This window comes from Rhinatrema bivittatum, chromosome 1 (genome assembly GCF_901001135.1).
Source record: "Rhinatrema bivittatum chromosome 1, aRhiBiv1.1, whole genome shotgun sequence".
In the NCBI taxonomy this organism is placed as follows: domain Eukaryota; kingdom Metazoa; phylum Chordata; class Amphibia; order Gymnophiona; family Rhinatrematidae; genus Rhinatrema; species Rhinatrema bivittatum.
In genome coordinates this window covers 154,037,107-154,061,997 of record NC_042615.1, presented here as the reverse complement: position 1 = coordinate 154,061,997, position 24,891 = coordinate 154,037,107, and the positions used below count along the sequence as shown (strand labels likewise).

The following is a 24,891-nucleotide window of genomic DNA, read 5'->3' as shown; positions in this document are numbered from 1 at the left end:
AATGGTGCAGCATTGGAGGGTGGGAGAAGAACAAACGGTAACTAGACTCCACAATTTTGAGGACCTAATGGTCCTTGGAGATCTTCTACTACTCCTCCAAGTAAAGGAGAACCCTCCCCACTTCCAGAAGGGTTAAGGCTTGCAGGTTCAGACTTGGGCTGGGTTTGTTACGGCATCTTTGGCTGACATCTCTTGAGATGAATCAGCCAGCGAGAAGCTGTTATTGAGGAAGCACAGGTGGTGCACAATATTGCTGGAATTTGTGGAAGGGGCAACTCTAGATGACGAAGCACTTAAAAGTGAAAGATGCTTAGATGATTGCTCAGATCCTGCTGAGAGAGGCTGGATGACAGCATGCTGTTCCTTAATTTTGGAGACACTTTCTCAGAATTGGTCTACGAAGATATTGTCCCCAGAACAGGGTACATCAGCCAAATTGTTATTCACATTTTCTCCACAGATTGCTGCCTCTCAACCAAGCCATCCAGCATGTCCTGATGGCTGCTGCAGAAAATCTTGCTGTGGCGTCAAATGAATTATGCATAGAATGAAAATGATGACATTCACACTCCTTTTTGTCCAGAAGAACCCACTAATAGTCTGCCAGGTCTCCATCCAGTAATTCTGACAAGGGTTTCAGCTTCACAATGAAATTGTGTTAGTATTTCATTATGCAGAATTGGTGGGTTGTGATGCAGGCATTAAGCATTTAGCTCTGAAAAACATTCTTTACAAAATTATCCAACAGTCTACCATCCTTGCCTGGTGGAATGTTGGAGGAAATTCTGGTCTTTGCCTGTTGCAGCACAGATTCCACTACCACTATCTGGTGTGGTAGCTGGACTACACCCAAATCCTGGGGTTTGCTGAACTCTATATTTGAGATTCAGTTTCCTGGCTACTGGAACACTAACCTAAGAACCCAATTATAAAGGTGATTGGGACCTCAGTTGTCTCAGAGAGGAGAATTCTTGCTGTATGCTCCAGATGGTGGTCCATGAGCTATCTGCTCAGACTCGCTAAATTCCTCTGCAGAGAGGGATGGCTGGGGATGAGATCCCACCTCTGGGTCTTCTGATGGAAGCTCCTACAGCAAGGAGGTGGAACTCTCCCTTACAGGGAACAGATCCAACACTCTGTACAGGAGAGGCCGAAGGGTTCCCTCCTCCATCACCAGCTGTCAGCAAGGCAAAGAAAGTCTTCACTAACTCCATTAACTGGTCTATGGGCTGTATTGTCCTCTAACAGTTGGTGGAGAGATATCCTCTTTTTAGACAATATAGGTTGATCTTTTGGGGAAGCTCCCAATAGCTCCGGTGGGTCAACTAAACTGGTGGATGCAGGGGGACCAGCGGCAAAGAACATATCAGATCTGGGGTCTCCAGGCAAAGCTCTTCTACAAGGAGATAAGATGGACATAAGGATCTTGAGACGGAGGGAGATAAGTACAGTGAATCTCTTTCAGGGCCTCTCACAGATGGTTCTCGTCTGGAATGTGTCAATAGAACATAAGAACATAACATACTGGGTCAGACCAAGGGTCCATCAAGCCCAGCATCCTGTTTCTAACAGTAGCCAATCCAGGCCATAAGAACCTGGCAAGTACCCAAAAACTAAGTCTATTTCATGTTACTGTTGCTAGTAATAGCAGTGGCTATTTTCTAAGTCAACTTAATTAATAGCAGGTAATGGACTTCTCCTCCAAGAACTTATCCAATCCTTTTTTAAACACAGCTATACTAACTGCACTAACCACAACCTCTGGCAACAAATTCCAGAGTTTAATTGTGCGTTGAGTGCAAAAGAACTTTCTCCGATTAGTTTTAAATGTGCCACATGCTAACTTCATGGAGTGCCCCCTAGTCTTTCTATTATCCGAAAGAGTAAATAACCGATTCACATCTACCCGTTCTAGACCTCTCATGATTTTAAACACCTCTATCATATCCCCCCCTCAGCCGTCTCTTCTCCAAGCTGAAAAGTCCTAACCTCTTTAGTCTTTCCTCATAGGAGAGCTGTTCCAATCCCCTTATTTTGGTCGCCCTTCTCTGTACCTTCTCCAGGGGACATAGCTTTCTTTAAGCAGAACAAAAACTTATTGTGCAAGTGCAATGTTATTTTTTTATTCATTCAAACTGGATTTATTTTCTCAATATTCATGTAATCTCGAAGTGAATTACAATATAATTTCAATCAGCAACAAATACAACAAAAAATGTACAAAAACAAACATAAGTTCAGAGCAATTAAAACACATACTACTTTAAAGATTAACTGCTCTACTAAAATTTAGACAGATTCTAACTAATTAATCTCACCCAGTCAAAAAAAAGACACCAAGATCTGAATTTTGGGTCCCTTCTTCCATGACTATATCTGTTAAACTTAAAGGCATGTACAAAAAAAAAAATCAAACAGCAGTTATAGCGTATACTAATTAAGTTGTTACAAGAATTTAGGGAGCATTAATCAAAACTGCTGATATTGGTGCAAACTCTATAGGAGTTTGTATCAATAATCAAAGCAAAAATCCACTAAGGGAGTAATTTTCAAAAGGATTTATGTGCTTAAAACTGTGTTTTAAATGTGTAAATTCATTTTACACGCATAAGTGGGCTTTTGAAAATTGCTATGATATACTACATTTAAGTACATAAATCACTTATTTATTTGTTCATTTTGAAAATTACTTCCAAAGGTTTTAGCTTCCATTATTTCCTCTGGGAAAATTACCCATAGAGATCACAATTGCTTTCTTTGAGTATACATTTTCTGTCGGAAATTAGGTGTGTTAAGCTTGAATAATCAAACCTATGCACGTAGTTTTTCTTTCATCCCCTCCTCCTGGGCTGCCTCTTCACTCCATTGGTAAAAGTATGCAATTGTTGAACACTGTGCACTCTTTTACCCACCAAGTTAGGTAATATTAAAAACCCCGACTTCCATTAGTTAAATGGTTTTTTTAACTGTGAAAAGGGCTTTGAATATTGTTCTCATAAACATGGTAACTTTGAAACAGCTGCGCGGGTGCACATATATGCACATTTGCCGGCTCACTCAAAGAAATGTAGCCATGTTATAACATTCGCGCGTATATGCGTGCATGGTATAAAATATGCTGAATGCATGCACGTGTGTGCAATTTTAAGTAGGTGCATTCCTATGTGCAAATGCCGCTTCTACTGCATGAGTGGGGGATTTTAGTAGACATGCACGCCGATGCAATTATCAGTTTTCCCAGTTCATTTCCAGATCACACAGGGAAGGGATAGGACTTTCTAAAACCCTAGTTAAGTAGCCTCCCTTTTACTCTGTTAGCCCCAAGCCTTAATACCCCACTGGCTGGCCTAGAATATTTTATTTTTATTACTTACATGCCATCCATAGCAGTAGTAAAATTACGTGGCAGGGGACCCCGGGGCACGCCTCCGCGCATAAGTATTTACATGCACATCTTTGCCATCACCCGACACATCCACACTCCAACCATGCCCCGCCCCTTTTCTGAAACTTCTGACTTGTGAGCATCGCAGGAGATACACTTATACTCGGGCGGCCTTTAAAATCCGTTCGGTGTGCATCAGCCCAACTTGTGCGTGTATCTTCCGCTTTTGGCACGTACAGGGCTTTTAAAATTTGCCTCAACTAGTTCAAGTTGATGGGATTTTTACAAGTAAATCTAAATGCCATGAGTAGTGCGCTACATCAGACATCAAATCTGGAAAGAAAATTGCATGAAATACTCTGACTTGCTTTGTGAAGATTTTAACCCATCAAATGTAATGTGTTATCGCCCTCTACTGGTCAAGAGATGCATACTTGGAGATGCAACATGCTGACTCTGATCATATTTTTAAGAACAGGACTCCAAAATCTCTAGAACCAAGAAGGGAATGCCTTTTAACACCTCTAGTCAGCTTCATTCACTAAAATATTTCTATTAATGAAAGATCAACTTAATTTTAGATTACAGAAATATGTTCTTATATAAAAAAAAACTCCAGCAGTTCTTTATCTTGTTAAGACGTATTATACTAGTATCAATGCACATTAAGAGCTGCATTCTAATTGGACATGCTGTAGACTCATTACATGGTTAATAAAACTATTTATTATTTGTTAAATGTTCCAAAAACACTTTGAAATCTCTTTAAATAGTCAATTTATCAGGCTTCAATTAAAGACAGTTTATAAACAGTACAGATCCTCAACACAGCCGTGTTTCGCTGGAGGGGCTGAGTTGGTAGGGATCCGCAGGAAAAATCTCACATTTTATTTATTTATTTAGAAACTTTTATATACCGGTATTTGTGGGGACATCATACCGGTTCACATAGTAACTGAAAGATTGGAAAATACATTGCAACAGGGGAATGTAACTGGGCGGGGGGAAGAACAGAAAGGCAGTAGGAAGGATAGGAGAACAAGAAGGTAATAACCAAAACAATTTACAATGAAAGTCTCCTTAATAAGGAGGTTACCTGAAAGGGGACTGCGAGGGGGAGTGGAGGGAGTTATTCTGTGTAAGCATGGTTGAACAGGAGAGTTTTTAATTTCTTTTTGAATTTAAATGCACAGGGTTCAAGTCGCATGTGGACAGGTAGTGTATTCCAGAGAACGGGCCCGGCAATAGAGATGGCACGGTCTCGGGTGGAGGAGAGATGTGCCTGTTTCAAGGATTGAACGTGTAGGGTGCCTTTGTTGGTAGATCTGGTGGCTCGGATGGACAGGGGGGCAGTGAAAGGGAGGTCGAGCCAGTTGGAGTTGTGGGTGTAAATGGACTTGTGAATTATGGTCAGAGTTTTGTAGTGTATACGGGACATTATGGGGAGCCAATGTAAATCCTTGAGGATGGGGGTAATATGGTCATGTTTGCGTGTGTTTGTAATGAGTCTTGCAGTAGCATTTTGCAGAAGTTGAAGGGGTTTGATAGAAGACAATGGGAGCCCTAAGAGGAGGGCATTACAGTAATCTAGTTTGGAGGTGAGGGTAGCTTGGATCACTGTGCGGAGGTCATGGGCGTAGAGCAGGGGTCTGAGTTTCTTTAGTACATTTAGCTTGAAGAAGCCAGTTTTGAGGATGGAGTTGATGTGAGGTTTCATACTTAGGTTGGGATCAAGAAGGACTCCGAGGTCTCTAACGGAGGGTTGAGCTGTGAGGAGGTTAAGTTTAGGGTCGTTAGGTAGGAGGTCAGGGGGGTGCGAGGAGATGTGAAGGAGTTCCGTTTTGTTGGTGTTGAGAGCAAGCTGAAGGTTGGTGAGGAGGGCGTTGATGGCTGCAAGGCACTTTTCCCAGTGCTCGAGGGCGTCAGATATGGAGTTGTGAATGGGAATGATGATCTGTACATCATCAGCATAAAGGTAGAATTTGAGTTTAAGGTCAGTGAGGAGGTGGCAGAGGGGAGTGAGGTAAATGTTGAATAGGGTAGATGAGAGTGATGAGCCTTGCGGGACTCCTTGTTGTAGGGGGTATGAGGCAGATAGGTTGTTTCCAATTTTCACAGAGAACTTTCTGTTAGAGAGATAGGATTTGAACCAAGCAAGAGCTATTCCTGAGATGCCGATGCTTTCTAGCCGTGTCAGGAGGTGGTGGTGGCTGATGGTGTCAAAGGCCGCTGAGATGTCAAGAAGGGCGAGGAGGTAACTGTGACCTTGTCCCAGACCTCTGAGGAGATAGTCAGTGAGGGAGAGCAGTAAGGATTCGGTGTTGAAGTGCTTCCTGAATCCAAATTGGGAGACATGGAGAATATCATGGTTTTCTAGGTAGTCCATGAGTTGTGAATTTACCACCTTTTCCATAAGTTTGGAGATAAAAGGGAGATTGGAAATGGGGCGGAAGTTGGAAGGGTCTTTGGGGTCTAGAGAGGGTTTCTTGAGGAGGGGTTTGACAACAGCGTGTTTGAGGGAATCTGGGACTATCCCGTGGGTGATGGAGCAGTTGATAATCTCAGCTATGGTGCTGGATATGCTGTTGGGAATGGCTATTAGCGCTTTGGTGGGAATGGTGTCGTTGGGATGAGAGGCAGGTTTAAGTTTTCGGAGGAGGCCTGTAAATTCTTTAGAGGAGGTAAGATCCATTGTGGCCATTGAAGGTTGGGACAGGGAGGGGATCAAGGGTGGGTTAGTAGGGGGGGGATGGGTTGGTGGGGGAAAATCTGGAGAGAAGGTTGGAGATTTTGTTTTTGAAATAATTGGCCAGTTCTTCACATTTGGCCACGGCCTCGGAATCTGGGATAGTGGGGAGGACAGGGGTGGTGAGGCTGGCGACGTAGGAGAAAAGAACTTTGGGGTTGAAATTATAGTCATGAATTTTTTTACCATAAAAGTCTCGCTTGTGTTTGAGAGTAGACTGCCTATATGTGTGTAAGGCTGTTTTGTAGATGGAGGAATGTTGCGGGGTTGGGTCCTTACGCCATTTTCTTTCTTTTTGTCTGAGATTGGCTTTTAGGGTTTTTAGTTCCTGGGTGTACCATGGCTTAGAGGGTTTTGCTGCGGTGTTTATGATACGTTCGGTGATTGGGCATAACTTGTTGGCAATGTCTTCTGTGAGGCTATGCCAGGATGCTAGGGCTGTGTCTGGGTCTGAGCAGATAAGCCTTGGTAGGGATGAGGCTAGTGCATCGGTTAGTTCGTCGCTAGGGGCAGGTTTTTCTGGAAATGATGGTGGTTTGAGCAGAATGGTTAGTTGGGAGGGGTTTCTTCAGAGTGAGACGGCTTTCAATGAGGTAGTGGTCAGACCAGGGCACTGGGGTGCAGGTGGGTGGGTTGGCGGTTTGGAAATTGGAGTTAATAAACATTAGGTCCAACGTGTGACCAGCTTTATGAGTTGGCGATGCTATAATTTGTCGGAAGCCTAAGGCAAGGAGGGATTGAATGAAATTTTCGCAGGATGCAGTAGGAGGGTGTGAGTTAATGTGGAGATTAAAATCTCCAAGAATGATGGAAGGTGTATCTGTATTTATCCATTCTATAAAAAATTCAATTAGGGGGGAGGGATTGGACTCGAGGATGGTAGGGGGGGCATAAACTAGACATAATTGGAGGGTATCTGCTTTAAAGAGGCCGATTTCAAGTTTGGGTGGGGCTGCTATACTGATGAGTTTAAGGTTAAGATGTTTCTTGGCTGCTAGGAGAATTCCTCCACCTCTTTTTTTAGGTCGGTGGATGGGGAAGATGTCATAGAGGGAGGATGGGAGTTGGTTTATGAGGACGGTATCTGATTCTTTGAGCCATGTTTCTGTAACTGCACAGATGTCTGGGGTGCAGTCTGTAAGCATGTCATTGAGGATTAGTGTCTTTTTAGATATGGATTGGGCATTCATGAGTATGATGGAGACGGTGGTGAGACCAAGGAGCTGAGTCAGGGGTGAGGTGAGGATGGGGATAAGGGATTTTCGGCGGGAGGCTGGGTGGCGGGGAAGGAGGGGAGGGGGAGGTAGTCTAGAGTGAGGGTAATGGATGCGAGGGATTGGGTAAGCAGCCATGTTGGTGCCCTTGGTAGGGGCCCTTGGTAGTCAGGTAGGAGTGGTAGGCGTAGGAGGATGGTAGGTACCTTAAAAGGTACCTTAAAAGTCAGGTGGCAAGGGAGGTACAGGGGGAAAAGGGGGGGGCCTGGTAGAAGAGTAGGTCAGCAAGTTTCGGCTGTGTGAATATCAGCAGATTACGGTTAGTAGCAATATGGTACACAATGTAACAACATGGTACAAAATGTTAAACAGGATAGAGGCACAGAGTAGACAGCACTTTAAGTTGCTCACCGCAGGCGAGTGTCCGTGTGGAGTGGTACTGGAAGAAGTGGTCGCAGAAGGGAGCTTGTGAGGATGTAGGTCCAGTTGCATGTGTTTCTGTTTGTGGCTGAGGGGAGCAAATTAGCAGGATAGCGTTTCTTAGATTCCCCCGGTTAGCAACTCTAGCGTTCTCTCTCAGGTTGTGTGTCTTTCTCTCTCTCACTCCGTCTAGTTCATCCCCAGGCTATGTGTCGCAGCAGGAGGTGGAGAGGAGAAGCCGCAGACATGAAGCAGAGGGTAGAGATGCTTCAGGACACTGCGTGTGGGGATGCCGAGATGTCGGTGGCGGTGGGTTAGGCGCGGCACTAAGGTGCGGCCCGAAGGGGCGCACAAAGGGGCAAGCCCCTTTGTCGCGCTCCTTCGGCGCGCGACGCCAGGGAGTGCAGGAGGCTTTAATCCTGCTGGTCTCGTGGCGATGACGTCACCCCTGCGCCCAGCGGGGCGGATCTCGGCGCGGCGGGTCCGGTGGGGGTGGGGGCTCGGGGCCCGGCGGGTGAGGCAGGCCGGATCGCGGGTGGAGGCAGGCCGGAGCGAAGCGTGGTCTCAGGACCGTGAGGTAAGTCCGATCGGGTCGAAGACTGGCTGGTGGCCGGCGTGGGAGCCCGATTGGGGAAGGCGGAACAAAGAGGCCTTACCCCGACGGGCTTTCAGCGCCGGCTGCGCGGGCCCAGTTCACCGCCGATCCCGATGAGAAGAGGAGGATGCCGGGGACTGCAGGAGGCTTTAATCCTGCTCGTCTCGTGGCAATGACGTCACCCCTGCGCCCAGCGGGGCGGATCTCGGCGCGGCGGGTCCGGTGGGGGTGGGGGCTCGGGGCCCGGCGGGTGAGGCAGGCCGGATCGCGGGTGGAGGCAGGCCGGAGCGAAGCGTGGTCTCAGGACCGTGAGGTAAGTCCGATCGGGTCGAAGACTGGCTGGTGGCCGGCGTGGGAGCCCGATCAGTGGGAGCACATCAGTTTAAAGAGATTTAAGATGTAACATGCAGTTACATACCAAATCTGCGTCCAGTATAAAGGAACTTAAGATCAAAATATTACATGCAGTCACCAAAAGACTATGTCTTCTAAAAGGCCTGTACAAAAAAAAAAAAAAAAATCAAACAGCAGTTATAGTGTACACTAATTAAATTGTTAGGAGAATTTAGGGGGCATTAATCAAAACTGCTGACATTGGTGCAAACTCCATAGCTACTTTACAACACGCAGACTTTCGGTGACTGCATGTAATATGTTGATCTTAAAAGTTCCTTTATACTGGACGCAGCTTTGGTATGTGACTGCATGTTACATCTTAAATCTCTGAACTGATGCAAGATTTTTCCTGTGGGTCCCTTCCGACACAGACCCTCCGGCAAAACACGGCCACGTCGGAGGACTGTACTGTTTATAAACTGTCTTTAATTGAAGCCTGACAAAATAAAGGCTATTTAAAGAGACTTCAAAGAGTTTTTGGAACATTGAACAGCTTTACTTGTTATCACACATCTCCTACTGACTTCTATGATTACATGTGTGATCCTATTACTCCAATATTTCTGTGTGTGACTATTTATTATTTAACATTTACATTTAAGCTTGTAAAGGCTTTCAGGTAAATTTTCAAAACAGGTATGTAAATGTGTCATACTATTGTAGCAATTTTAAAAAGCAATTTACCCGCATTAAGGGGCGGATTTTAAGAGCCCTGCTCGCCTAAATCCGCCCAAAACCGGGCGGATTTAGGCGTGCAGGGCCCTGCGCGCCGGGAAGCCTATTTTACATAGGCCTACCGGCGTGCGCAGAGCCCCGGGACTTGCGTAAGTCCCGGGGTTCTCCGAGGGGGGCGTGTCGGGGGCGGTCCCGGTCATCGCGGCGTTTTCGGGGCGTGTCGGCAGCGTTTTGGGGGCGGGTACGGGGGCGTGGCTATGGCCCGGGGCGGTCCGGGGGCGTGGCCGCGCCCTCCGTACCCGCCCCCAGGTCGCGGCCCGGCACGCAGGAGGCCCGCTGGCGCGCGGGGATTTACGCCTCCCTCTGGGAGGCGTAAATCCCCCAACAAAGGTAAGGGGGGGTGTAGACAGGGCCGGGCGGGTGGGTTAGGTAGAGGAAGGGAGGGGAAGGTGAGGGGAGGGCGTTAGAGGATTCCCTCCGAGGCCGCTCCGATTTCGGAGCGGCCTTGGAGGGAACGGGGGTAGGCTGCGCGGCTCGGCGCGCGCCGGCTATACAAAATCCATAGCCTTGCGCGCGCCGATCCAGGTTTTTAGCAGATACGCGCGGCTCCGCGCGTATCTACTAAAAACCTGCCCCTAAGTGCACTTAACATGGGTAAAACCTATTGATAATTCAATGGTACATATTGTAGCAATTTTCAAAAGCCCACACAAATGGGTAAAGTGCATTTATACATACAAAACCCAATTTTAAGCACGCAAATACTTTTGAAAATCAGGCCCTTAGCTTTACATATGGTGTTAGTTATACCATGTTATTCTTGACCAGCAGCAGAGTTAATCTTAGTCAAAACATAACTATGTATCGTAATCTCCACAAGCCAGGACCATAAGATCCAATATCAGCCCAGACTCATTGAGAAGGAATTCATCTAACTCTTGATTTACTAATTGCAATTACTGCAGTTTGCCAAAGACTGGCACAGCTATTTCATTCTTCTAGTTGACATCTTCCTCATCCACCCACAGAAACCTGTTGTGTCTCTACAAAATTGTGCATGTGTGATTAATTTTGTTCAAAAGAAAAGATGCACCATTTTCTCCAGATTTCCCGTTCAGAAAGTGGTCACCATGGCTAGACTAAGCATATTTCATATTACAGGAGATAGATCCACCTCACAACACAAACTGACAGAGGATTAAAAATCAGTATTTCCAATTTAAAAAAAAGCAGAAACCATAAGATTTCTTGTTGATGTTAGTCATACCAGCTCCAATCAACAGAAAAGTTGACTTACCTTTTCTATTAATTCATAGCACTCTTCAAGTTTGAGTGCTCTGTTTTGGACAGAGGTTGAGGCTCGATGATAAACATCCAGCCAGTCTTGATATATGTTTTCTGAAATTTCAGCAACAGCAAAACACAGCGTTCTTAAACCTACGAGTCAACATACAGAGCAATAAATATTTAGTGGCCGTTTCTTAAATAAGCATAATATCAAAGATCTTGAGGAACTTAAAAGGATGATTGGGAGAAGGGAAAAATGAGATTATACAAATAATTATGATGTTGGTAAGGATTTGTAGGGCTTTACTGTCCCCTATAGTGGAAGGAAAAATATCAAATAAGTTAAAAGAGAAAGAAAATTATAAGTGGAATGAAATATTAAACAAATAAGGAGAAATTGTAACCACAGACTGAATATGTTTCTTCATGGATAAATTAGTATCAATAATTATGCCGAGATTTCTCACATGTTGCTTGACTGGAATGCTGCAACCAGAGAAATAGAGTACTGAAGAAGTATTTGGAGGCAGATTTGGTGAAATAAGCAAAATTTCACAGATTCAAGATACAGTGAAATAGAATAATGATCTGAGAATCAGGGGACTGAGTTCAAATCCTGCTTCTGCCATTGACATGTTGTGACATTATGCAAGCCATTTTATCTCACATTGTCTCATGTACCCACTTAACATTATAATCTCTTTAAAGAAGGAATTCTGTGTATGTAATCTGTGGATGAACATCCTCATTTTTAGGACACTATATAAATGAGTAAATCATAAATATCAGAAGCAACCCTGATATTGATGTGGGATATGATTCCAAAACAACAGTTATCTGAGAAAATCATGAATAGATTTCCTGTCAAGGGCTGTTCAGGACAGAATGAAACTGGTAGAAAGAGGGCACAGGATAAATGTATACTAAAAGCAAGAGAAACTTTTTTTTATAATGTTATAAAATAAAGCTTTGGTGCAGTCTTTCATCAGATGAAATGGTAAAATTGTCTATACGGAGGTCAATGTTCGAAGGGGTTTGTTCTGATAAGTTTGGGACTTAGCAGGATAAACCCTGAGCTTTTTTTTTTTTTAATTCTCTCTTTTCAAATTTTTTGAAATTTTTCGAAGATGTACAACTTGTTCAGAAAATTAGGTGCTGATATCAAAGCAAAACAATAATAAAATTAGGTAACATCATTACATTCTTTTTCAATGATTACCAGCATCAAAATTATAAGAAAAATAGAAGGCAAAATATAGGCAAAATTCTACAAATAATAAGAATAAGGGCGCCTGCCTTATAGTGCTACAGCTATATATCAATTACATTTACCGAGGGAGTAACAGGGGCTTCCTGGGAGCATGACCGTAAAAAAGCCCTGAGAGCTGGTCTGGTTCTTGATAGACATATTGGACATTTCGATATTTAATACAGCATTTTCATGGATATTTTAATTCATGGCTAGCCCCTAGCTGTAGGACCTCAAATCTCATTGTAAGGAACTCCTTATGTCTCATCTGAGTTACTTTTATTACGTCCGGATATATCCATATTAGATGCCCAAAGAAAGGTACCTGCCTATTTCTTAAGAATAATCTCAATATATGATTCCGTTCGGAAAGAAATGCAAATGAAATAAGCACAGGTTTTCTTTGGGAAATCTCTGAGTCCATTGATGTTTCCAAGAAATTTGTTAGATCCAAATTTATTGATTGAGGACCTACTGGGACTTGCTCTGTAGCTTGTTCTTTCTGCTGCAGGTAGTAAGCTTTTACAATAGCGGGAGTCACAGTCTCTGGGATCTTAAATTTTAAACATATCTAGAGGAGATGTTAATTGCTCTACAGGAAAATTGAGGACTCTAAGATTGTGAGCCCTCAATGCATTCTCAACACCTTCTAGTCTTTTGCTGGTAATTTTTTCAGAAACTATTAAGTTCTGTTGTATTTTCTCTGATGAAACAGTTCTTTTTTCAAGATCATTCACTTTTTTATTAAATGATAATACAAGATTATTACTGGCTATCATTTGCTCTCTGGTTTCTAGAGTTATTTGAGATAGAGTTTTAATGGATTGCTCTATTGACTTCAGAGATGACCAAATACCTTCTAAAGTACAAGTATTAGATACTGGCATTCCAATTCCTGCAGTCATGGCTCTTAAACGGTTTTCTCCCTCCTCCATATTACCGTTTCCGCACAACACAGTACCTTGCAGGGTAGATGTTTCTATGCCATGTTTCCCTTCCAGGGAACCCGAGCTCACCTCCTCCAAAGCTCTTCCCGGGTGAGCATTTCCTTCTTGCATTCCACTGGGGCCTTCCCCTCGGGCAGTGGCCCCCGCTCCACTCAGGTACATCGTCTGAGGAGCCTCCACCATTGCCGGACTGCCTGAAACAGCGTCAATGTTGCTTGGAGGTGTGGGCAGTCTCGGTTCCCCAGGGCTCAAAGAGATGTCAAGGGTCAGGGATGAGGACGTGCACTCCAGTGTCTCTCTCCCAGCAACCTGGCTCTCCGGTGTAGAAGCTGTTGCTCCTACGAAGAAACAGTCGATTCGAGGCTGGGAGGACTCCTGCAAGGGTAAGTTATCACTCACCCCTCTCAGTCTCCCCTTTCTTTTGGTATGGGGCATAATTAAACTAGAAGAAATCGAAAAAGTATCAGCCTCTTCTCTCGCAGTCTTCGCAGATCTATTAGGCGGTAGCCATCTTGTCCCCCCACAAACCCTGAGCTTTCTAATTTCAGGCCTGCCTTTCAGCAATATTTTAACTGGATAAGTCAATACCCGGTTAAAATACAGATGGAAATCTTTGAGGGAGAGCGGAGGTGTTCCAGAAATGAAGCTTAAACTTAGCAAGGTAAGATCCTGCTAGCTTTAGCCAGCTATGTCAGCCTGCATAAAACACAGTCCTAAAGTTAGCTGAGTAAACGTTTCTGGCTAACTTTAGTGGAGTATACTCAGTAAGAGACTTACCAGTTAACTCCTGCTTAATACACCAGATAATGTGGTGCACATTGTGTTGCTCATTATAGACCTCACAGTAATTAGAAATAAAGACGGCATTCAACGTCAAGATCACTACTGGATACAGGTACGTACTAAAACCACAAAACAATAGACTCAAGCTTACCAAGATGGATTATTTATTTATAAAATGTATAGCCCACTAATCCAAAAATCTTATGCTCATGAAAAAATGCATTTATTCAATCTAAAATCTAAGAACAAGATCCACTGAGCATTTCTCCCCTACACACAAAATGGGGAAAATGCCTTAAGAACATAAGAACATGCCATACTGGATCAGACCAAGGGTCCATCAAGCCCAGCATCCTGTTTCCAACAGTGGTCAATCCAGGCCATAAGAACCCAAGTAACCATGTAATAGTAACAATGTATTCCCTCTGAATAAAGTCTAAAATCTATGTGCTCTCAAAAACCAAAATTACCAACAAAAAATAATGGGGCATTTTTGCATTGACATGATTCTCTGTTTTAAGATAACCAGTCATGAAAGAACCGGCCTGTGTTTTATTAAGTACTGTTAATAATTATTTTTCTGTAAAACAGAGAGATAGTCTCCAGATGTTAATATAAATGTGTTTTATGATGCGAGACTGTAGTGATTCCTATATGAGTCTCTGCGCAAGAGAGAATTTAAAACTGAGTCAGGATTTGTTTTGGAGCAAGTCAGTCTGAACTTAAGATGGCCACTCCAGTTAACTACATTTCCCAGTTTTCCCAGTATCAGCTTTCAGGATGATGTCACCAGAGAAAAGCTGATCAGGTAGGAATCAACTCCTTGCAGCTACCAGGCTCCATAAAAGGACAGCAAAGAAATAGTACAGGAGGGCCAAGGGAGAACAACACAGCCCGGCATGGAGCAAAACTTAGAGGATGAGAAGCCTGAGCCAGATGGAGTCTTTGGCTGTTAAGCTAAGTTTATGTCTGGAGTTACTAAAGGAATGAGAAATTACTACTTATCTGATAATTTCCTTTTCTTTAGGACAGTCAGATGAATCCAGAACAAGTGGGTTTTGCACCTCTACCTGCAGATGGAGACGGAGCAAGCTGATGCACAGTACATATACCCCTGCAGTGACATCAGCCTACCAGTATTCTCTTCAAAAGCAACTATGGACACACTAACAAAAAACTTGATTAAAAACAGATAACCATGCCAATACTCAGTCATCAGGCAACAATGAGCTCAGATAAGAAAGTAATAACACTGGGCTAGGGACTGGTGTGTAACACTTACCAGTAAGCCTTGTAAAATGTCAGCACACAGGACATTCATCCAGCAGCCGAGGGAGGGAAGCTGGATTCATCTGACTATCCTAAAGAAAAGGAAATTATCAGGTAAATAGTAATTTCTCATTTCTTAGCATCCAGTCAGATGAATCCAGAACAAGTGGGATGTACCCAAGCTACTCCCGTATAGGGCAGGAGGCTGTCCATGGTCCAGTCAAAACCGCATGTGCAAAGGCTACGTCCTCTCCCTGGCCTGCACATCCAGACGATAATCCCTGGAAAAGGTGTGTAAGGAGAACCATGTCGCAGCTCGGCAAATGTCGACGGGAGACAACAATTTAACTTCTGTCCATGACACTGCCTGAGTGGAATGAGTCCTAACCTGACTAGTTAAAGGCTTCCCAGAATCCACATATGCATCTGTGACTACCTCCTTAATCCAGTGAGCTATCGTAGCCCGCAAGGCTATCTCTCCCTGTCTAGTACATCTGTGAAGGAAAAACAGATGATCCAACTTCCGCAAGGGCTCAGTAACCTCTAGATACCTGATGATATGTCTCTTGACCTCCAAGGCTCGCAACAGACAATAAACCTCTGCATCTCTCTCTCTGTCCAGAGATGGCAAGGAGATGGTCTGATTCAAGTGCAACTCAGTGACCACTTTCGGTAAAAAGGAAGGAACAGTACATAGCTGTATCACCCCTGGAGTCACCTGGTGAAATGGCACCCGGCAAGACAAGGCCTGCAGTTCGGAAAACCTATGTGCAGAACAAATTGCCACAAGGAAAACCATTTTCAAGGTCAGCAACTGCAAGGACACAGTACGTAGTGGTCTAAACGTAGGGCCTGCCCAAAACTCCAAAACCAAATGAAGACTCCATAGGGGCACCCAGAAACCACAAAGGAGGTTGAAGCTGTTTCACTCCTTTCAGAAAACGGGCCACATCAGGTGAGCTGACAATGATCTACCATTTATCTGACCTCTGAAACAGGCAAGAACCGTTACCTGTACCTTTAAGGAATTAAGAGCCAAGCCTTTATTCAAGCCATCCTGCAAAAATTCCAAAATGAGCGGAATCTTGACCAAGGAAGGGAGAGTACCTTGATCCTCACACCAGGCCTCAAACACTCTCCAAACCTGCACATAGGCCAAGGAAGTGGAGAACTTTCTAGATGTTAGCAAGGTGTAAATAACTGCCACAGAGTATCCATGTTTCAACAAGCGAGCCCTCTCAAAGGCCATACCAACAATCTTGTAGAGGGTAGCCTTAGTAAGCGCGCAAAAAGCCATTGCAGCCTACTACATGATGCGCAGCAAAAAGCCTCAGAGTGGGGCCAAGCCTAAGGAGGCTGCTCAACCCGCCAGGCTGCCCATGACCCTCGGAGCGGCACGAACGTCAGACCGGCATGCTGAGCACGGAGACCAGGGGAGGAGGAAGCCCTTCCTTTTAAATCCTTGTCTCTGTATAATTTTTTTTTTTAAACTTACCTGAGCTCAGCCCTACCTGGCTGAGTACAGAGATGGTCTCCAGCTGTGAGGGGAGAGAGCAAGTACTGTCACCACCATGCCTGGCTTCCTGCACCCACTGCCTTTCAGCTGCTCAAGCAGCCAAGTCCACACCAACTGATATCAGCCACCGGACCAAGGCACTCATCTGAGGGACCACAGAAATCACCTCAGGAATTCTCAACTGTGGGAAGGACCAATTGGTATCGCCCCAGAAGAGTGGGGCAAATTTATTTCCTGAATTCTCCTGTTCTTTAAAATGAAGAAATCCCCAGTGGGGAGATGCACATCCACCATCTTCAGGAGACAGAGAATACTGGCGGGCTGATGTCACCTTGCTCCGTCTCTATCTGCTGGTAGAGGTGCATAATCCACCTGTTTTGGATTCATCTGATAGGATGCTAAGAAGCAATCTGTCTATATTTCAGCAGGCTGTAGAGTTTAAATGCTTAGACAAGTTCTGGAAGAAATAAAGGGATTGTAAAACTGAACTGATCCCATTTAAAGATAAGAGCATTATAAGACACAATTAGTAGAGGGAGGTCTGAATACACAAAGTATACATCCTAAAATTAGGGAGAAACTACTAAGACTTGTTCCATGGCAGGCTATGCTGTCCTCCTCCCATGCTCTCCAAGGAAGAAAACAACAGGTCAGAAATGTACAATCTGATTCCGACTGGTTCTCAATGTCCACTGGGGTGCTTCATGGATCTGCTTTATCAACCCAATTGTTTAACATCTATGTGGCACCTATTTGTAAATTACTGACTACCATCTGCGAGGGTTTTAATCTCTATGCAGAAGATATTCAGTTTTACTTTCCTCTTGCACAGGGCCGGTGCAAGGGGATTTGGCGCCCTAGGAGAGCCTTCTCCCTTGCGCCCCCCCCCCCCCGGTCTCAGTCCCGACCCTTACCTCATTCTCGATCACGCCCGCTGACTGGGGTTTTCTGGGTCGCAAGCAGGTTGGGCACTGCTTGCGGCCTGCCAAACTCCACTCCTCTTTGCCACCACTTGCGGCTCCATATGGCTCGCACCCAGTGACGCACCAAGGGTCTCCGGTGCCCGGGGGCCAATGCATGTGTGCCTCTCCAGCATCCCCCCTTAATCCTTCTTGTACTAATGCTTAAGGTCACAGAAAATCAGTGGTGTCTCCAGACAGAAGAATTGGGGGGGGGGGGGGGGGGGGGGGCGCCAAAATGACATTTCTTCATCTCACCCACCTCTATGGATCCTGCTTTAAAATTGGTTATTAAAAAAAAGTGTTAATAAAAAAGTCCAAAGGGTCCTCTGCGTTATTTTAAAAAGCTGGCCAGTTTCACACTATAAAATTATGTTGATAGCCTCAGTCAACTGATTCTATGTGGCTATGAGAGTGAAGTCAGGAATATATAGGAAGGAACAGAATGTCAATATAAATCCTGTACCTCCAGTTCTGTAACTCTGTGCATCCACTGAAATTCCCCCAAACAATGGAGCTTGGATGTTTCCCTTACAGCTCATCATACTGAAAGATATTTTCAAATTCTGGTGTCACTTCACAGTAACAGCAGCACAAACAGCTTCCACTGCCAGGCACATTGTGAACTAACACAAAACACCACAAAAAAGACACTCAAAATCTATACTGCAATCCCATCATAACATAACAGTAATAACACCAAGGACTCAAACAACAATAACCCTACCTGTGAATAAGCAAGGGTAAATATTACACTGGGTCCTAGAATACCAATCACCTACTGAGGAAACAAAACAAACCCGATTGCTATAGATCCCTATGCTAGCAGAATCTCTCATCATGGTCACACACACAGAGCAGAGACAGACCCTCACCAAATACAGAATACAAAATAAAGGAGCACAAATTAGAAAAAACTGAAATGGAAACCCCAAGAAGCCAGACTCTGTGTATTAACAATGGAAAAACAGAACCACCATTCTTCATAAAACAAATAAAATCAAGAAACATAAAGCATCAGTTATAATAGCAAAACCATACTAATAAAATAATATTTTAAAACTACTGATAAATAGAATTTCTATTAATTAAAATCATATACATTTTTTACAATTTCCTAAAACCAATAAAATATTTCAAAACAGCACATATATCAAATAACACACAATAATTAAAACTAATAAGGATTTTAAAAAGCCCCTGCTGTCCATACATGGGAGCTCTTGATTGAGGTTATCCTCTCTCTCTCACACATACTCACATGTCCATTCTCTCTCACACATACACTGTCACATACATACACATTCATGCTCTTATACCCAACCATAACCTCTCGCTCTCACAGACACTGACACACTCAGGCTCTAAGGCACTCTCTCCCCCTCCACACCCCCCCCCCCCCCCCACAAACTCTTACTCCCCTGGATTTTCTCATACACACTCATGCTCTCACTGGCTCCCTCACATACACACAAACACACACTCCCAGGCAAGCTTCCAATCGTTCTCACACAAACACACACACACACACACACAGGCAAGCTCCCAGTCATTCTCACACTGACCCCCAGGCGGGCTCCCATTCATTTTCACACCACTCCCTCCCCATCCCCCAGGCATGCACACATTCATTCTCACACCCAGACCCCCAGGCAGGCACCAATTTATTCTCACACACACACACACACATACAGCACAAACAGGCAGGCATCTATTCTCACACATACAAACCCCAGGAAGACACCCATTCATTCTCATACACAGACACACCCTCAGGCAGGCACCCATGCATTCACACACATACACCGCCAGGCAAACTCCCATTCATACACATGCACACACTAAAGGCAGAAACCCCCCTCTCTTTCTTTTGCCAGCAACCTCAGAGCCTCTCTCATTCCTCTGCTGCCACTGTCACTGTTGCTGTATGGCTATTGCGGAGGTGCTGATTGCCACTATTGGCACTGAAGCCCATTCTGCTGCCTCCTCTGTGCAGGCCTCATGGTACATTGTGAGATCTGCATAGAGAAAGTGCTACTCTTGCACATTCCCAAAGATTACATGTTCCAATCAGTAAAAAATAATTTATTTTTTTTTACATTTGCTGTCTGATCTTAGTTTTCTAATCAGTTGGTCAGAGGCTTTTTTTTTTTCCACCTTCCCTTTCTTATTTTTTTGCCAATTCCTTTTATAACATATTTCTTTTCTCTCCATCTGTCTTCTTCCCTCAAACACACAGTCAGGTTCTCATTCTCACATGCTTTCTCTCTCTCTCACACACACACATACACAGGCACTCACTCTCACATGCTCTCTCTCATACAATCATGTATACACCGTCTCTCTCTTGCACATGCTGTCTGACTCTGGCACACAGGCTCTCTCTCACTCCCACATGCTGTCTTGCTCAAGCACAGGCTCTCATTGTCACATGCTCTCTCTCATACAATCATTCATACACACAGTCTCTCACTGGCACATGCTGTCTGACTCTGGCACACAGGCTCTCTTTCATTCCCACATGCTGTCTTGCTCAAGCACAGGCTCTCACTGTCACATGCTGTCTCTCTCACACACACACAGAGGCTCTCACATGCTGTCTCTGCAAACATTCAGGTCCTCACTCCCACACACAGTCTCTCAACTCATCTCATACACGCACACATACACACTGTACAAACCCTCAGTCTCTCTCTCACCTCTGGGCCTCCTCTTCACGGCCGCTGCAGGATGGGCTCTGCAGCGGCCCCGGACTTCTCGAGCCGCGCTGCTCCTCTTCTGTACGCGGCTGATGCTCCTCCTCTTTCCTGCCCGCGCGGCTCCGGCAACATTTTTCTTCCGGGGCCGCGCGGGCAGGAAGGAGGAGGATCATCAGCCAATGCAGGAGCTTCTCCTCCTTCCTGCCCGCGCGGCCCCGGAAGAAAAATGTTGCCGGAGCCGCGCGGGCAGGAAGGAGCTGGAGCACCAGCATGTTTAGACGCGATTGTTTTCTTCCGGCCGTGGTGACTTGAGCTCCACCACGGCCCCGCCGATCTTCTTGCTGTGTGTATTCGGCACACAGCATAGCAGTAGTTCACCGCTCAGCCGCTATTGGGATGACGTCCACCGGCGGCCATTGGCCATCAGCGGCTCGGCGCCCCCTAATGCTCAGCGCCCTAGGCGATCGCCTAGTTCGCCTAGTGCTTCCGCCGGCCCTGCTCTTGCATCATCTTGGGCTGACACTACATCCATGATAGCCCTTTGTTAAAATACAATAAAACGATTGCTAATGCATAAGAAACTTACATTAAACTTAGGAAAGACGGAAATCCTGGTACTTCAAAGTTAAACCATTCCCATTCCACTATCTACCCATCCTTGCACAGGCTCGAAGTCTGGGAGTAACTGTTGACACCAACTTATCATTCATTCCACATACAAAAAATAGTGTTATAGCTGAATGACTTTCAGAGGGTCTTTCAAATCTTTATTTTAACATTACTTGATTATTGTAATTCCATCTTTCCGGGTCTGCCTGCCTCATCTTTGAAGCCACTTCCAATTGCTCCAAAATTCTGCGGCTTGGTTGATTCCTTGAGAAAAGAAGAGAGACCATATTTTCCCGGTACTCTACGATCTGCACTGGCTCCCTATTTAATGGCGGATAAAATATAAAGTTTCCACCTTAGTTGACAAACTTCTGGCAATTGACTCCTTCCCATGGATAAACGCAATGTTAAGGATATATAATCCAGCAAGAGTGAGCATTCTGGACATGCCTTCAATCTATCAGGCTATACTTGCTGAGTCGTGAGAGCGGGCGTTTTCAATCGCAGCACCACTTCTTTGGAATTTATTGACTCAAGAATTGAGACTAAGCTGTACAAAAATCTTGAAGAGGCTTCTTAAGACATTTTTGTTTAGACAAGCATTTATAAAGTAAGTTGTTTATTTTAATAGCAAATTTTACTTTACTTCAGTTAGACTATTTGTTATTTATTTGGTCTTTTGCAGAATGTGTATTCATCTATCACAGACTGTGTATGTTTTAAAATGTAAACTGCCTAGCGTGGAACATAAATCAGTATAAATAAATACATAAAGAGAAGACTCAAAACAAGGAGACTCCAGTAAGAAGAAAATGCAGCAATGCTCCTGTAAAAACTAAACAATTAAGCCCAGTGTGTTTGATAATCAAGGTTAAGTTTAGCTGTGTAAATGTAGCAGTGCTACTGTAGAAACAAGAATGAGCTTGCACCGAATGCTTGGAGCCCACAAGAGACCTGGGGCCGAGCCATGGGGTACTGCTGCGCGGCCATCTCGGTAGGCGACATCGTCAAGACAGGCCAGCTGCCCGGCTACTCTTTATGTCAGCGCCCGCTTAAAGGGCGCAACCCAGCCCGGAGCCAGCCTCTTTGTTGTGATCCACGTCTTGGGACACATTCTGCAGGGGATACGCATTTTTGCTACACCAGAAGAACACGGTTATCCCTCCGAATACCTTAAACCTAGTGTGCTTGTTAATTAAGGTCAAGCTGGGCTGTGCAACTGCAGCAGTATTACTGAGGAAGCTAGGCATTTCATATCCCAGTGTTTGATTCCCAATTAAGTTTGATGTAGAACCAAAACTGCTAAGTTTAAAAAAAAATGCTATGGTGGTGTTTAATTTGTACTGTGAGAACCAGAGCGTTGTATTTAGAGAAGATCACTGACTAAAAGCCTAGAGGCCTGTGCAGAGATACTTAGGACTAAGGATGTGCATATAAGAAACAGAAACCGTGGGGCGGATTTTCAAAGGGTTACGCGCGTAACCCCGAAAACCCGCTCCTGCGCGCGCTGAGCCTATTTTGCATAGGCCCGGCGACGCGCGCAAGCCCCGGGACGCACGTATGTCCCGGGGCTTGAAAAAAGGGGCGGGGCGGGACCGAGGCCTCCAGCACAGCGGCCATGCTGGGGGATCGCGTGCCGGCACTCGGCCCGGAGGCAGGCGTAAATAAAAAAATAAAGGTGGGGGGGATTTAGGTAGGGCTGGGGGGTGGGTTAGATAGGGGAAGGGAGGGGAAGGTGGGGGGGTGTGCGGAGGGAACGGGGGAAAGCCTTCGGGGCTCCCCTAGGGCTCGGTGCGCACAAGGTGGTGCACCCGGCTGCTCGTGCATGTTATAAAATCGGGCGTAATTCTTAAAATACGGCCCTGTGCATTTAAATGTCAATATGTCACTGCTGGCAAGTAAGACTGAAGCTGGTCCTAAGAGCTAGTTAACAGCTAGGGGTCAAGGAAAAAGTTATGAAATAGAATTGTACAAAGGTGGCTGGGGTTTGATTTATGTTTTGGGAAATTGGTAATTTTGAAGTTCCTGGAAATCAGTCTACAGTTGCGCAATAAAGTGTTTAAACTCTAAGTGGTGAGTCAGTGAAACATACTAGGGCTGAGGGGAAGCAAGAAAAGAAATGAGCCAGGGTCAGACCCAGGGGAAAGCCTCAGGTATGTCTATCTTTCAGAACCCTGCCTTCTGACACAAAGGGGTCTCTAGTTCACTGCAGGCCAACATTAACCTCTCACAGTCCACAAGTTTCCATGATACCTATTCTAGGGGGAATCAGGCAGAACCAAAAGCATGCTAATCTTAGAAGCACTCTAAGCTCTTAAAGCCATAGGAACCAGAGTATCAAACCTGCTACCCAGAATACAGACTGGCCCTCCGACTCCATCTTACCACTCCAAGTGCAGATGTCTATCCCTTACACTGACAATTGTTGAGGATTTGACATATTTTTCAAAATTGTTTTGCATCAGGTTTGCGAGAAACAGCAATTATTGAACAAATGCATGAGTTTTAGTAGTAACACTAACTTTTTCGTAAGAAGTTTTGTTTTTATTACAGGGTATCTTTTGGTTTTGTTCTCTAACTTTTCATTTGCAAAATATCAATGTGCCTTTTAATGTCTCTTGTATATAATATCAAAGGAAAACAAAATATGCTCACATACAGCACTAAAAGCATATAAGAGATTCATGGAACAATAAAAGGAATTTAACAACTAGCTACAGATGCTCTTAATACCACAACAGGGAAAGAAATCAAACAAGAACCAGCATTAAAGCAGCTGTTCTTCATATTGTTCTTACAATAATCCCTTTCCTGCTTCATACTGTTTTATTTTTCCTTTCTTGTCTCAAGCTATTTTGCATCTCTTTTATATTATATTTGAGTGTGCATCCCCAAATATTAAATCACAAATAATTCAGGGACAAGAAGTTAATATATATCACACAAAGTTGTGAGAGAAACTGGTTAACAACTAAAATTAGATTAGAGATCTGACTTCTAACATTTGTACATGTGTGACAAGAAATTCACCTTTATAGAGAAAGCAAGTGTTGCTTACCTGTAACAGGTGTTCTCACAGAACAGCAGGATGTTAGTCCTCACATATGGGTGACATCACAGGATGGAGCCCTGTATAGAAAACGTTTCTGTCTGTCAGGCCGATACAGTAAGGACGCGGTAGAAAAAGTGCGGCAGTGCCGGGCACCCGCTCGTTTGCCGCACGCAGAGTTCGGATCACATACCGCTCGATACAGTATTTAAATGGCATGCAAATGCAAACCGCGTCCAAAGCGCGTCCAAGAAGCGTCCATGAAGCGCAATCCATTTTACTGTATAGAGCGCTATACAGCACCTATACAGTATCCTGGTGCGCTGGTACCTGTCATTTGAAATGACAGGTACCAGGAAGTGGATGGTTCTCCTACGCTCGGGCATCGGGGATTGCCAGTCCTCTCTCCCCCCCTCCCGAAGCAAGGCTCAGGGTGAAAATAGACTCGACATGTTATTAAAGCAAATCGAAATTTTAACAAAAGTAAACTTACTGCATGCTTCCAGCAGCCCAGTCCTCTCTCCCCTCCTCCGTAGGCGCCCACCACGGCTCCCCTGCCTCCCGGGGGCAGCCGGCGGCAAAAGTGGCTTCCAGCAGCCCCGCCGGCGAAGGTGCATGAGCGCACATCCAATTTGGGCGCTCAAGCAGCGAAAGTGCAAGCGCGCACGCCGTGACCTCGGACGTCCATCCGGGAGCTCAGGTCACGGTGTACAAAGCGGGTTAGAAGCAGGGTAACCGCGGCCGCGCTTTACTGTATCGGCCTGAAAGTTTCTACAAAGCTTTGACTGACACTGGCACACTGAGTGCACTGAGCATGCTCAGCCTGCAATTATCCTTGTGAGACACAGGTGTCTCCCTCAGTCTCGTTTTATAGCTAAAAGCACAAGCGAAACTAAAATAAAAGTAAAAATGTATACAGACCCAACTCCACGGAGTGGCGGGTGGGTTTCGTGAGGGCTAACATTCTGCTGTCCTGTGACTAGTGAAAATAGAGGCGGCTTGAAGTTACTGGTAATACATTTAAAACTAATAAGAGAACATACTTTTTTTTTTTTTTTTTTTAACTCAACACAATTACACTCTGGAATTCGTT

At 44.8% G+C, this 24,891-nt stretch overlaps 1 protein-coding gene across 4 annotated transcripts in view; it reads right to left on the bottom strand.

Annotated features, from left to right (window-relative positions):
- ATP8A1 (ATPase phospholipid transporting 8A1) overlaps positions 1-24,891 on the bottom strand; it is a 559,403-nt gene that overhangs the window by 245,642 nt on the left and 288,870 nt on the right. For all 4 annotated transcript variants that reach the window (XM_029588616.1, XM_029588605.1, XM_029588632.1 and 1 more), the window contains one exon: positions 10,729-10,868. In XM_029588616.1, the coding sequence (XP_029444476.1) occupies positions 10,729-10,868 (140 nt within the window). The remainder of the gene's footprint in view (positions 1-10,728; positions 10,869-24,891) is intronic.